This window comes from Cygnus atratus, chromosome 1 (assembly GCF_013377495.2).
Source record: "Cygnus atratus isolate AKBS03 ecotype Queensland, Australia chromosome 1, CAtr_DNAZoo_HiC_assembly, whole genome shotgun sequence".
In the NCBI taxonomy this organism is placed as follows: Eukaryota; Metazoa; Chordata; class Aves; order Anseriformes; family Anatidae; genus Cygnus; species Cygnus atratus.
The window spans coordinates 32180555-32194766 of record NC_066362.1 but is presented as its reverse complement, the minus strand read 5'-3'; the positions used below and the strand labels follow the sequence as shown (position 1 = coordinate 32194766).

The window sequence follows — 14212 nt, the reverse complement described above, 5'->3', positions numbered from 1 at the left end:
GGAAGCGCCCTTTGAGCTCCTTCCCCCCCCCGCTGGAGGGAGTTGGTAGCGCCCTCATGGCTCCCCCACGGCTCTCCCGCCCCTCCCCGCGGCGCCCCCTGGCGCCATCTTTAATTCGTGCCCATGTGCCGGGGGCCGTCTTTATTTCCATTTTTATTTAAATTTTAGTCGTGTATTTTAATTTTAAGTCGATTTTTAACTCGGTTTTGAGTTTTAATTTTTAACTTGGGGGCGTTCTCGCCCCGCGGGGGCCATGCTGCCTTCCTTCGGCTACGCCGCCCCTCACAGCGGCTTCCGCGGCACCCTCAAGGGCTGCCCCGGCGACTTCGTGGTGACGGAGCTGCCGCTGCCCCAGCGCGGCCCCAAGGAGCCGCGGGCGGAGCCGGCTCCTCTCAGAGCCCCGTCCCCCGGCGGGCAGCAGATTGCTGCGGCGGTCCCCGAGCCGCCCGGCGACCCGGTGGCGAGCTGCCTGGGCGAGGAGGCGAGCGAGCGGCTGGCCCGCTTCGCCCGGGCGCTGAGGGAGGCGTGGGGCGGCGGGGAGCTGAGCCTGGGGAGCCTCGGGGGCAAGGCGGAGCGGGCAGGGGTGCACAGCGCCGTGCGGCAGCGGTTCCCCTTCCTCGCCACGGCCACCAGAGGCCGGGAGGTGGTGGTGAGAGGCGACGATGGCTACCGGGAGCTGCGGCAGCTGGTCAGCGAGCGGGAGGCGAGCGGGTTCTTCAGGTTTCTGGACGCCAAGGTGGAGAACTCCACGTTCTCCTTCGAGCCCGACGGGGACAAGGAGCACAGGAAGGCGGTGCACCACTTGGTCGGCAGGAGGTTTGGGAAACTCGTGGAAACGAAAACTTTCGCCGTGGCGCACGGCGATCAGCAGGCGAACATGGCGATAACGGTACGGTTCCGAGGGAAATGGTCCAGAAAAAGGTCTGCTGAGGGCTCCCATGAAAAGCAAGAACTTTACACAGGTAAATATTGCATTTTTAGTAAAAGTGTTAGGTCTATTCTCCCACGTGCCTGGTGACAGCATGAGGGGGAACGGGCTAAAGTTGTGCCAGGGGAGGTTTAGGTTGGATATTAGGAAGAACTTTACTGAAAGGGTCGTTAGGCATTGGAATGGGCTGCCCAGGGGAGTGGTTGAGTCACCATCCCTGGAGGTCGTTAAAAGACGTTTAGATGTAGCCCTTAGTGATATGGTTTAGTGGAGGACTTGTTGGTGTTAGGTCAGAGGTTGGACTCAGTGATCTTGGAGGTCTCTTCCAACCTGGATGATTCTGTGATTCTGTATTATGGTGTTCTTTACTAATACTGACCCTCAAAATCATTTTAGTATGATACATAGGCCTGATGTACCCATTGCTTATCCTGAAATAAATCATTCCCAATGTAATATAGTTCCATCACTGATAAATAGACCTGAGGTGGATGAATCAAGTTCCTACAATGATTTGCATAAACTGTTCAGCGTTAATGCTTACGGGTCTTTTGCTTGTACCTCTAATTCTCTGTTACTCCCTGTGCGTTAGTTCTCCCTTGAAAGTAATTGAGGGTTTTGAAAAGATGCGTTTTCATGTTGGACAGTTTAGAAAGGTCATATTTGATTTATGATCTCATTTCTTAAAGCAGTTGTTTTCTGATATACCGAGTGTTTCTAAGAATAAGTCATGTTATTTGAATTGCGTTGCATTTTGTCAGGTACTGCTCTTAAAGCCAGCGGGAGATTGTACTTATTTTTGTTTAATGCATCTTTATTCTTCCCTTTCAATACTGGAAAAAGTCCCATTTCCTTTAATTTTGTGGGGTGGGAGAGGAAACAGTGGGAGCACTGTTTCTTTGTAGTTTCCATGCTGTCATAGTTTGAAGGGAAGAACCTGCTCTGGAAGAGCACCTGTATGATTTGGATCAAATTCCTAATAATTCTGAGATGATTGTTTCAGCTTTCACCCTTCAGAAAGAAAACCTAGAAACACTGGAAGCAATCGGCATCTTGGCTGCTGAACTCGGAGTTCTTCCTTCAGACTTCAGTTACACCGGCATCAAAGACAAGAAGGCTATTACTTACCAACCTATGGTTGTGAAGAAGGTTACTCCTGAGAGGTACTAAAAATCTGGGTATATTAAGTTTAAGACATGTTTAATATGTTAATATTAAACAAGTTTAATGTGTTAATCAGTAGATTGCACCATGTTGATACTTAAATGTTCATTAAGCAAGCTGGTCTACTGGGTGGCATCCCTGCCCGTGACAGGGGGGTTGGAACTTGAGGGCCTTTAAGGTCCCTTCCAACCCAAACCATTCTGTCATTCTACTGCTGAGTCTTCCCCTCCTGTATCAGAGCACAGTGGCAACGGCTTTAATATTTTGTGGTTTTAGGATATATACGGCGTAAAATTGAAGTCCCTCAGTGTGGGGAATTTAAAGGAAAGTCTTCCCTTTGTTGTTTGTTTTAATGATATGAGTATACTATATCATCTGGGACATTATCCTTCCAGTTCATGCTCGTGTGATCCCCTTCACAGTTTCTTGAATACCATCTACTGCCCAGAACAGTTTTCCAACATGCTATCAAAGTTTTATCTTGTGGTCCACAGACAACTTAAGAGCCATATACAGATTTAGAAAAAATAAGCTAGATCACTGCAATTATACTTTGGACAGATGCTCTTTTAGAGTGCTGAATATCAACTTCTCTTACATTGCTCAGTATAGAAACATGAGACTAAGTAAAGATGCCAGCAAGCGTGGAGGTGGAGCATACATCCTGAATAACGTGACAATAATACAAGGCATGCCATTCAATTCCTCATTTTCGTTGCTCTTAGACAAAATTCAGTGGGTAAAAAATATACGTTAAGTTCTGCAGTAGTAACTGCAGTAAAAAATTGCGAGTGTAAAAACCTTAACTTATTTCTTCCTCAGCTTTAACTTTCTAATGGTTTTTAAGTCTTAGTGAAAAAGAACACTTTCCAAATAAGGGAAAGTAGAATTTATGTTTTTAGGGTTTGAAACTAACATAAATGAATAATAATAGTAAAATTCCTCTGCAAACCGGGCTATAAGGCCATTTGTTCAAGAGAATAGGCAAAACTTGTCTTAATGTATAAATGATTAAGCAAAATAGTTAAATGCTTCCAAGCCTCTTCTATATCAGGAAATAACTTATGAAATTGTTAAAATATTGCTTAGAAAGTAAGCTGAAATTTCCCTTGATTTGGATGGCTATTTCATACACATAAGAACAAAGAGATTGAGCGGATACTTTAAAGGGCAGATAGTTGAACTGTCAGCTGTGTTTTCAATTACAGGCATGTGCAAGCATACCCAGAGAAAATCAGTGCTCTGAGTTTGTTTTTGTTAAGGCTGACCAAGAAAGAGCAAATTGTGTTTTGGAGACCAATAGAGTGGCAGACATTACTTCCCATCAAGCTACGAAACATAAATGCAACTGAAACAAACGTTTTAGAAGTGTTTATAGATTACAGCTGAATTTTAAGACTGCTATCTCTGCATTTGTTTTGTGGTGTTTTTTTTTCCTCATAGTAATCTGTTTTAAATCTCTTTTGAATTCTTAAGCCTTTTTAATTCTAGTATAAGGTAAAGAAGACATTTATTGCAAGTTCAATAGCGTTTACAGCGGACAGCTCATAATTTCTCCCAATTATTTGTGCAGGTTGAAAGAAATTGGAAGGAAAATGGAAAAAAAAGGCATGAAAATACACAACATACATTCAGCATCCCAGCACCTTAGGCTTGGTCAGCTGAAGGGCAATCACTTTGATATAATTGTGAGAGATCTCAAACTCCACAGTCATGACTTCCCTGCAGATTTGAAAGAGAGAATATCTGAAGCAATGGAAAATATTAAGGTAAAAAAGCTGCATGGCTGCCAATAAGGGGTTGTAATTCTGTGCTGTAAAACAAATTGCTTTTAAAAAACATTTTTAATGGCAGAACAATGGTGATATTTCCCTTTTTTGATGTCTTTGCTGTTTTATGGCCTTCCTGCATTACCCTTGGAACAAAGATGCTGAATGAAGGGGGCCCATAAGTGAATTCATTCTGTGTTGCGGGCTTCAGAACCCAACATGGTGCAGCAAGACAGATGGGAAGGCAAATTGGTAGCAAATGAGTATCGATAGGTGAGCTGTCAACCAAAGTGATGTTGTTTCACAATGGCAGTTGATAGGGTAAAAGAATATAGTTATACGTGTCAACCGCTTGCCTTTTTTTGGTCGTGAAGAAAATGCGTGGTTGGCTTGGGTGAAAAAATGTATACTTTGATGACATAAATACGTGTGAAATGTTTGCAGCAGACAAAGATCCTCTGAAATTGAGTGGATTTTGATTGCTGTTATCCCTTGTTTGATGATGAGGGGTTTTTTCAGGTCCTATCTTAAGTCACCGAGAAAAGTAGAAGAGAATCGTGGACAGGAAAAAGTTTAGATGTTTTGCACAGCAGTAATTACCCTTGCTTTATAAGTAATGGCTAGAATACAAATTACTTCAAGAAGATTAATCCAGGAATAAAGACTTGAATGCAAACTATCCAGTGTGCAAAAGCCAAATACATGACGTGTAAAAATTTTGGAAATGTATTTTATTACTGAAAAAAGAAAAACCATGACCAACTGGTACTTTAATGCCTTTCTCTCTTCTACACCTTACTTTTTTACTCTTGGCCTTTACCGTTGTAATAATCATACAAACAATCTCATGTGAAAAAAGAGCATTTTAAAGAAAAAATGTCCAACGGTTTGTACCATTCATTACTTTTGCTGTGCTGCATTTGCTTGAATAGATTTCATAATTTGGCACATAGAAAGATTTGATCTTTGATTTGAACTGAAGTAGTATTTACAATAATTACATATAAGAGATTTTGTTTCACTTACCTAGGGTTTTATGTTTTGAAAATGAAGAGAACAGAACTTGATTGTCCTTTTAGACCTTTCTAAATCAGTTGCTAAAATAATGAGTCATAATTTTGTTTTGTATTTTTTCAGATTAAAAAAACCAGTGTGTGTATTTTGGGTATAAATACAGATGTGTGTGTGTTGTATGCTTAGTCTCACTAATAGTACCTGGTGTTTTGATGTTCTTAACATATTTATTCTTTCTAATTCTAGACAAAAGGTTTTGTAAATTACTATGGACCTCAGCGATTTGGCCAGGGACAAAATGTTCAGACAGATCAAATAGGATTGGCTCTACTGAATGAAAAAATGGTATTTTCATTTTGTAATTTAAGTAGTTACTGTCAAGTTCATTTTACATTACTGTTGCAATGTCTGGTGCTGGGGCTGATCTTCCCAGGGAGCAATTTCATTTCTGAGATAAACCCCTCTGTGTGCTGGAAGTAATTGCCAGATTAGTTCTGACAACAACACAAGCGTGAAGATTTTCATACTGAATCAAGAAAATCTGTTTTAAGCAGTAGGTGCAGCTGCAAGTAGCTCAGGAAGTGATTCTTCTGTCTGCGATGGGAATGGTATCCTCATCGTGCCACTTCTCAGGGCTGCATTCCATACAACATTTGAACACTAAAATGAAGCAATCTTTATACAATGCTTATTCATGGTCCTCTTAACCTGTAGCCTCTTTATCCTCCTGGGGGTCTATATTCCCTTTGCAAATGTCACAAGATACTGCATAGGATCGTACAAAAGGATTTGCTTTTTCAATGCCACAGTAACTTATCTGCTGTGTAGAAGAGATTGCTGCTTTCCATTATTCCTTGGCTACTGTCCCAAAATCTTAGTTCTGAGCAACTGTAAGCTAAGGAGAACTTATTTCTTAAGTAATAACTCTTAAGATAAGAGTCATATACTTTTCAATGTATCTAGCATAGTATTTGGCACACGTTTAAGACAGAATCAAACTCTACAAAATCAAATGAATGCTTGAGTATCCTTTTCCTCTAATCTTGTTTCGATTCTGAGAAAGAATTTGAGGGCAGACCATAGAAGTAGCTGTTGATGTATCTGACATTTTGAATTCTGATATGTTAACAGTTGACACAATGTGTCAGTCCCCGCAGAGTGGTGATATAAATCTCTAGTCTTAACTCAGTTACTTTTTAATTTGAAACATGCATTTGCGTTAAAGATGTGCCAGTGTATGTTTACACAGTCCCAATACAGAGGAAGACAACAAAATGTCAATAAAAGAGATGAACAGTGAGAGTCACAGGCTGATATAGGTGGTAGCAAACTGTGTGGCTCCACCAGTGATTCTGTGACGTAGTATTTTCCCTGTCACAGCATCAGTTCAGTATTAAAAGCCCCTCTGTGGGCTTTTAATATTGTTGCCCCTCTGTGTGAGACTACAGAAAGTGCTCAGCTTAAGTGTTACATGAGTCATGCTGGAGGGAAAGAAAAGGAAGGAACTTTCCTGCTCAGGATAGAATGATGGCGTTACAATGCAGAGGAGGAGTTCTAACTGGATGTCCAAGAAGACTTTTCTCGTAGAGCTTTGAAAGCAATCTCATGCCTTCTTTGTGACCAGAACCTTTCCTTAATCTGAGAATAACATAGCCACACTGATGGCTGTGCTGTTCATGGTGTCTTCTGTGAAAGGGAGTGTTTCATGTAGACCTTACAGAACTGAAATGATTTTGAGAGGTTGCAAATCTGTCAGCACAGATTTGGATGCATGATTGTCTGTTTAGTTGACAAATAATTATTTTTAGGTGCAGAAAATATAAATTATTAATATTGTTCTGTAAAGGTGGAAGCTGTGAAATTATTCTTCACGCCCGAAGATACTGATGACCCTGTAAACAAGGCAAAAAGGTACTTTCTTCAGACTGGTAAGTCCAGTTAAATTGTCTGATTATCAGTTCAGCATAGGTATTGTGAGGGAATAAAGTGTTGCTGCACAGAGAGAGACTTTTTATTTTGCTGTTGCTTTAAGTCACTTATTGCATATTCCATGGAACTCATTAGAACTGCACGTGTTTTTAATAATGAGATGAAGATCAGGCCCTAAATGTGCAAAATAGTGGAAAACTAATGTATTTCAGGTGCAAGAGGGTGCGGAAATAAATGGCATATAGCATAATGCTGGGAAAGACTACAGTATTATTCTCAAAACAGTTTTGGCCTCCTTCAGTCTGTTAGCTTTTGGAATACAGCTTTTTCCTCTCTAATTTAAAAGGAAGAATGCAGAATGAAGCACCCAACTGACACTCAGCATTTACCACATTTGGGCATCTAATTTTATGAAATTTCTGTAATAATCTTATCTCCTGGGTTCTTGCACCTTTGGGCTCTGGTTTTATGTCTTTTTAATTACGTATCTTCTTCCACACATTCCTCTAATCTGCCTTCTTTCTTTCTTGAACTGAATTCAACAACATATGCCAGAAACAGTGTGCTGAGTAAAATGCTCTGTGTGTCATATTTATTGCTGTCATTCAACCGGCCAACTTTCCCTCCAAAACTAAAAATTTTAAGTTGCTCTTGACCGCAAATGTTTGATCTCTTCAAATCTTCCACATCTGTTAGCCTGCTTATCACTGTACGTTGACACGACAGCTACAATATGTGGCTTCAAGGGACACAGAGACCTTTCATTTCACAGATGAGATAAGATGAATCATTCTGTGTTGTACATTGCTGCGTGATGCGTGGAAAGACATCGATGCGGACTCTGAAAACAGCTGCTTGCCTTTTCCTGAAAGAAAAGGCCATGCAGTAGCTCCTTCAGATAATCGCACTTTGTAAGAAAAATTAGGAAGGAAAAAATATGTAAAACATATATTTTTATGTAAGACATGTTTTTTTACCCCCTATGAAATACACGTTTTCAAATGACTTAAAATCGAGATTTAATGTTCTTTCCTAGCTTGTTTTCTACTTTCAGTTACCTGATCCAACAAGAACTTTTGGAACGATGAAATACATTTCTAAGAAACTGCAACTAGATTGAATAACTGAATGACAGCCAGTTGATTTTATCCCGTGTGAAATACAGAGAATAGAATTCATGGGACTGTGTTGACAGGCATGTAAGATGGAATTTGTCTGACATGACACATTGAAAGAAAGGGAATAATAACGTAAAAGTCAGCATAAAGGGGTTAGACTGACGACATTTATTCCTACTTGATTGTTTCATCTTTTTAAGTGTGTTTTTTTCCTGTAGGTAGTGTTTGAAAAATCGGTGATTACTTATATGGTTATTTTTGTTTATATCAGAGGATGCAAAGGGCACGCTCACGATGCTGCCAGAATGTAAAGTGAGAGAGAAGATGTTGTTACGTGCTTTAAATCGCTATGGTGTAAATCATGAAGGTTGTACCAGAGGATGGCTCAGTATTCCTCACTCCATGCGCATATTCTATGTCCATGCTTATTGCAGTAAAATATGGAATGAAGCGGCATCGTATAGGCTGGAGATGTATGGATCAAAAGTTGTTGAAGGTGATCTAGTCTTCACTGAGGAAAATGATGAAAGCCTTTCCCTGAATGACAAGGTGAGTCTTTACAAAATAGGTCTTGTGAAAAATAGGCTTAATGCACTTGAGTACATTCATATGTCAGACAATAATCCAATGCTTTTATTTTGGCATGTTTATTAAATTAGTTGCTGTTCATGATAAAGGGGAAAGAAGTGATGTATTTCTTTTTGATTTACCACAAAGAGGCATATACACTAGACGTATTTTAACAGTTTTTCTGTTTTGGCTATTCATTTTAGTGAAGGGATGAGAAGGGACAGAATGGCAGAATTGATGTATGTAAGAACTTATTCTGCCTGGCATCTGATGCCCTTTTTAGGGTCTGGCTGGAGAAAACCTTCAGATTAGGCTCTGGGTGGACCTACGTTATCAGTCAGTGTAGATCTGAGTCTTGCTTTCAAGGTCAGACCTTGCCGTTATGTACGTTATTGACGGTGCAAGTTGGCCTCAGACTGAGCTGCTAATCATGCTGCAGCTACACAGCCAAAGCATGTTTAGCAAAATTTCTCTTACTCAGGCAATTAAAACAAATTGATGATGAGTCTGAACTGTTGGCAGCTGTTCAAAAATGCACACTACTCTTCTTGGGAAAAGATTCAAGGGCAAGGGAGTGCTTCTGGTTGCCCATAGCACAGCCTTGGTGCTCCGCATGGAGCCACAGGTGAGCAGATGTGTTAAAGCCAGCATTGAAATGTACGCTGGCCACAGGCTTGGGCGTGCTGAAGTCCATTTCTGAAACAGTCAATCCCTTCTTTCAGGGTTAACATACCTTTTTCTTAACTGCATAAGGAGGCAGTTATCCTTCTCCTGATCATCACATAAAGCATAGAATTTTTGCAATGTTTTACTGGAAAATAAACAGGGGTGTGCATGGGCAGAATGTATCTCACTTCTTGGGTGGAAATTCTTATAAATCTGAAAGCAAAAGCACTCGAAAGATAAGTGAGTAATTTCTAGTCCCTGTGAAAGAGTGGCTTATGTTTCCATTGTGATTTTTCTTCAATAATATTTTTGAGAGTGAAGGTTAATAAACCAAGTAGATCAAATCAAATGAAGAGCAGGGCTGCCAAATTTAGTATTAAGTTACCGAGTTTACTATATATTCCTATTCAATAGAACAAATTTTAATTAGTGTTTTTGCTTTTGGCAATGTAACACAAAATTGCAGATTATAGTAAACACTTGTAATATTTTTCAAAGCTGGAATCGATTATTTGGCCTTGTAGTAGTCAAATAATCTTAGAATGCAGAGTTTAAAAGTTTTCAAACTTTTAAACTTTTTTTTTTAAGTTTGCAAAAGTTTTTTTTTTTTTAAGTTTAAAATAAATTTATTTTAAAAAGTTTTTTTTTTTTCTTTTTACAACTGTCTTTCCAGGTTCATGTTGTCACCGCTCCAGAAGAGTCAGCTAACAAATATTCTATACACCAAGTAAGTCTGTCTGAAATATTCCGAGTTGATGATCTCTTTATTTGATTAAAGTGTTTTGTTTTAAAGATAATAGGAATATATTAACTGGTGCAGTCTTATTTCTTGCCAGAATGCACATTAAAGAAAACACATGTGAACTAATCTCCACCCTCCCAAAAAAAGGAAGGAAAAAATATTTACTTTGTAATGGAAATTAGAACAGTGTCATTTGCAGTATGGTAATGTTTTTTTGAAGTTGGATATAAATGCTTTGAAATTTTTTTCAATCTAAGTCTGAGAAAAACACTTGAATGGTTGATGTAATTTTTGAAGGCTCAGAGTGCTGTGAAGTCATACATCTGTAACTTAATATCTTTATTTCTGTATCTTTCCCAACAAGTATGGAAATTCATGTTAGTATATTTCTAGTTTGTTTTTAGAAATCGTGATATATTTATTATTTTTTCTGTTCTTCATTTAAATTATGTCCAAGTAACTGCACAGCTGTGTTTAGCAAAAGGTGCTGTTTTGCTGTTTCAGGACCCAGAACAGAAGATTTAAACACATTTACAATTCTAATCCCATTTCTTTAAAAGGAAATTGGTGAGCTTTATTTCAAATCTTTTTTTTTTTTTCTTGAAGGTTGTTCTTCCAATGGTGGGACATAGTATCAAGTATCCCAGTAACAAAGTTGGGCAATGGTACCATGAAAGACTTTCCAAGGATGAGCTGCAGATGTGCAAATTCAGAGTGCCTCCACTACAACTGAATATACCTGGATGTTACAGACACATTTTGAAAAATGTTCAGAATCTGTCATATTTTATAGAAGGCAGTGAAGAAGGAATCAAAAATGAAGACAACTATCTGAATGAGTCAAAACTCTCTCTTCATATATCGTTTGACCTTGATCCTTCGTGTTATGCAACAGTCTGTCTGAGAGAAATAATGAAATGTGACTTTTAAGATACCAATTAATGAAAGATTGCAGGAATATTATAGCAATGGTGATATTTTATGTATAATGCCAAGAAAGCGAGGGAGAATCCCACTTTCAAGCCAGAAACATGAAAAATTAATAGATTGAGATTCATACTGAGTGGGGGAAAAAAACAACTCCAAAATCCTAGTTCCAAAAACATTCCAAACCCAAAATGCAAATCCTTGGATGCACTGGAATAAACAATGCAAAGCTGTGTGTCACGTCAGACAGGTTTAACAGAACTTCAAGAAGCTGTGAGCTGAAAGCACGAATTTCGAATTTTTGTTGATGTCCTACTTGCAAAGTTACATTCTGGGAACAAATGCAAAGAAAAGTATATTTTGTTTCATTATCATTTTCATAAAAGCTGGTTTATACTGAGCCTTCAAGAAGACTGAGTAGCCATTATGTAACAAGTTTGCAGGCTACAGGTACCTAACTAAAAAGCTGCTGTACTGAGGTTCGCTAAATATTTGTGTGTTTGTTGCATTCAGGCACCAAGTCTTAAAAAGGTGCAAGTCCTTAATCAACAGTAACAAGTCATCTGGCACATTGTCAGACAGTTGATGAATACAGCTACTTAAGTTCATGCTAATGATTCCAGGATTAAGTGGCACATAGCTTTTTAGTTAGTGCTTATTCAATTACTTGATGAGGTGTTTAATTAATATAATTGCAAAAGTATTTATAATAAAAACCAAACCCTGTTTTATTGTTTACAGAATGCAGGATGTATTTCTGTAAAGCCTTATGGTGACAAAGAATTTTTAATGGAACCATCCCTTGGGAAAAGAAAAATCTTTTATATTCTTAATTAAAAAAATCAACTGTGGTAAAATGAGTGCGTTTGTAGACAACGGAACAATGAAGAATGTCATTTGCCTTGACTTCAGTAAGGCTTCCGCCATGGTGTTCCACAGTATCCTTGTAAGCAAGTTAGGGCATTATGTTCTAGATGGGTGGACAAACAAGCAGATTAAAAAAAAAAAAGTGTCTGGAAGAGGCTAGGAGAGTAATGGTTAATGGGTTATAGCCTAATGGGAGTGAATATCACGGGAGACTCTTCTGGGCCCTGTGCTCTTTAATGTCTTTGTCATCCTCAACAAGTTTGCAGGTGCAGGTTTGGTGCAGCTCACACCAAATTAAGGGAACAAACGGGTACACTGGAGTCTGTCATTCAGGGGGACCTAGAGGTGCTGGAGGAACATCCCGACAGGACCCTTATGAGAGTCAGAGAGCAAGAAGATGGAGCCAGGCTTCACAGTGGTGCATGGCAGCAGGAGAGACGATAGACATAAATTGAAATGAGAGGCTTGGACTGGTTATAAAGGAAAAACTTTTTTCCCCATGAGGATGATGAGGCAGTGGAACAGGCTGCCCAGACAGGCTGTACAGTCTCTGAGGAGGTTTCCAAGACCCAAGTGAATAAAGCTGTGAGCGAGGTGGTCTGAAAGGCAATCCCGCTTTGTGGAGGTGGTTGGGCTGTAGACCGGAGATCCCCTCCAGCCTGAATTACCGTTATCCTAAGCAGAGTATTGTGTTTATTCAAGCTGTAGATGGCAGTATGACTTAAAAGTAAAAGGGAAAAGTCTACCCATTTTTACTGAGAGAATTAATAACATGAATTGAATTCTGTTTATGGCATCAGTCTTTCAGTTGTTGGTAATAGCTGAGCAAGATAAATCTCCCAAGGTTGATAAGCTATTTATTTATGCCACTTTTATGGAAATATAATTCCCTTGATTTCAGTGCTTGTGTAAAATTGTGAAGGATCCAGATATTTCACAGCCTTAAGTAAGAGGATTACTCTGAAAGTCTGTGTAAGTAATTCAAATTTTGACCTTTAGCTTTTGTATGGGAAAATAGACTGTCATGCAAACAATAGCTACAGAGCCACTGAAGGCGACTTACAATGCTTGCTCTATTACAGTGCTTACTTTACACCTCAGGTTTATGGTATGCAGCCAAACCAACTGAAAAATCCATTTCCCTGCCACGACCCATCTGAGACAGCTTTGTTCCTGTCTTTGCTTTTCAGAATCACCTCTTCTGTCTTCCACCTTCCCTTAAAAATACCCATCTTGTGAAAAATTATTCATTACCTGAATCATTTTGGTACAGCACAGCTCAGAAAGAGTTGTCCTGTCACCACTGACTTGGGAAAGTGCTACAATGCAGACAAGATGCTGCATGCAGTTAAAACAAACAGAAGAAATGAATTAGCACTGAAGTTCCATTTGGACTACTGTGATTGTCTCCTCTGCATCTCAAAAGAGCCTTGAAAACCAACTCCTCACAATGAGATTTGAATACATAGCATTAAAAGTTGATCCTTGATTTGGAAAGATGCAAGAGGTCAGATTAAAACATTTTTGACTGAAAGGCCTGCTATTTAAAAATAAAAGATCAGAAGATGGTGTTAACAGAGCTCCTCTATAATCATTTTAGGCTCATTTGTCAGTACTTCTATTGAACACTCAAAGGGCTAATCTTCTTAAGCAAATCGTTCTTTCAGTAACTTGAAGGTGAAAGAGCTAATTATGTGTGTCCATGGGTTAAATTCCTATAATATAAATGTTCTACTAGGGAAAAGTCAGGTTAGCTATTAGAGTGTTTGTACGGTAAACATCCTGCTTATTTCAGTGGGCATTTATTTTTAATTCGTTCTCTTAATCTTAGCAGCTATTTTGCAGGATTATGTATGTGAACTGTTGAATTCAGGGAGTTTTGTGTGAGTGCAATACTCAGCTATTTAAGTCTAACCTACATAAGCAAAACAGCTGTGCCCCAGCACTTAGAAAAGAAGATAATCACTGTGCACTGATCTGAGTTAAAAAAAAAAAAAAAAAGGTCTTAGTCATCTCTTATTTTACTAAGTACTTTTATTGCTAACATCCTTTTCTGATAAGCCTTAAAGCATGAAAAGAGGTCTCTGATTCTGTTTCTAACAAAAGGGGTTTTAAGTTCAATAGCCAGTTGATTTTTTTTCAACGTAGATTATAGATAATTAATTGGGCATTTGAATAGGAAAAATGCAAATGTTCTTAAGCTGTGAAATCCTGTTACTTTTAATTCATTAAAAATTTGATAACTAGTATTATCCTCGATAAGAATGTACAAATTTTCAGACCTTGCAGAATGTAATGGATTAAGGTTACATTCCCATCATAAAGGCGGTTCAGAAGCCAGGTCGATATGTGATTATTGGCCCAGCTCACTCATGCAACTCCATAAACTCCTCTCTTAGCGTCGGTGCCTGTGAGATGGTGATTTGACCTGTCACACCCAGCTGATGAGCACGAAGCTCCTCTCCTTTCCCGTTAAGAACTTCTGCCCAGAATAAAAGATTAAGGAACCAAACTGAGA

General features: G+C 39.0%; 1 protein-coding gene across 1 annotated transcript; it reads left to right on the top strand.

Annotated features, from left to right (window-relative positions):
- The first annotated feature begins 72 nt into the window (after window positions 1-72).
- Window positions 73-11705, top strand: PUS7L (pseudouridine synthase 7 like). The gene is made up of 8 exons (XM_035544098.2): window positions 73-962; window positions 1932-2091; window positions 3666-3861; window positions 5122-5220; window positions 6722-6803; window positions 8194-8471; window positions 9832-9885; window positions 10507-11705. Exons 1-8 carry the CDS (start codon window positions 254-256, stop codon window positions 10828-10830), a joined length of 1902 nt encoding a protein of 633 aa, XP_035399991.1. The 5' UTR covers window positions 73-253; the 3' UTR covers window positions 10831-11705.
- The last annotated feature ends 2507 nt before the right edge of the window (window positions 11706-14212 follow it).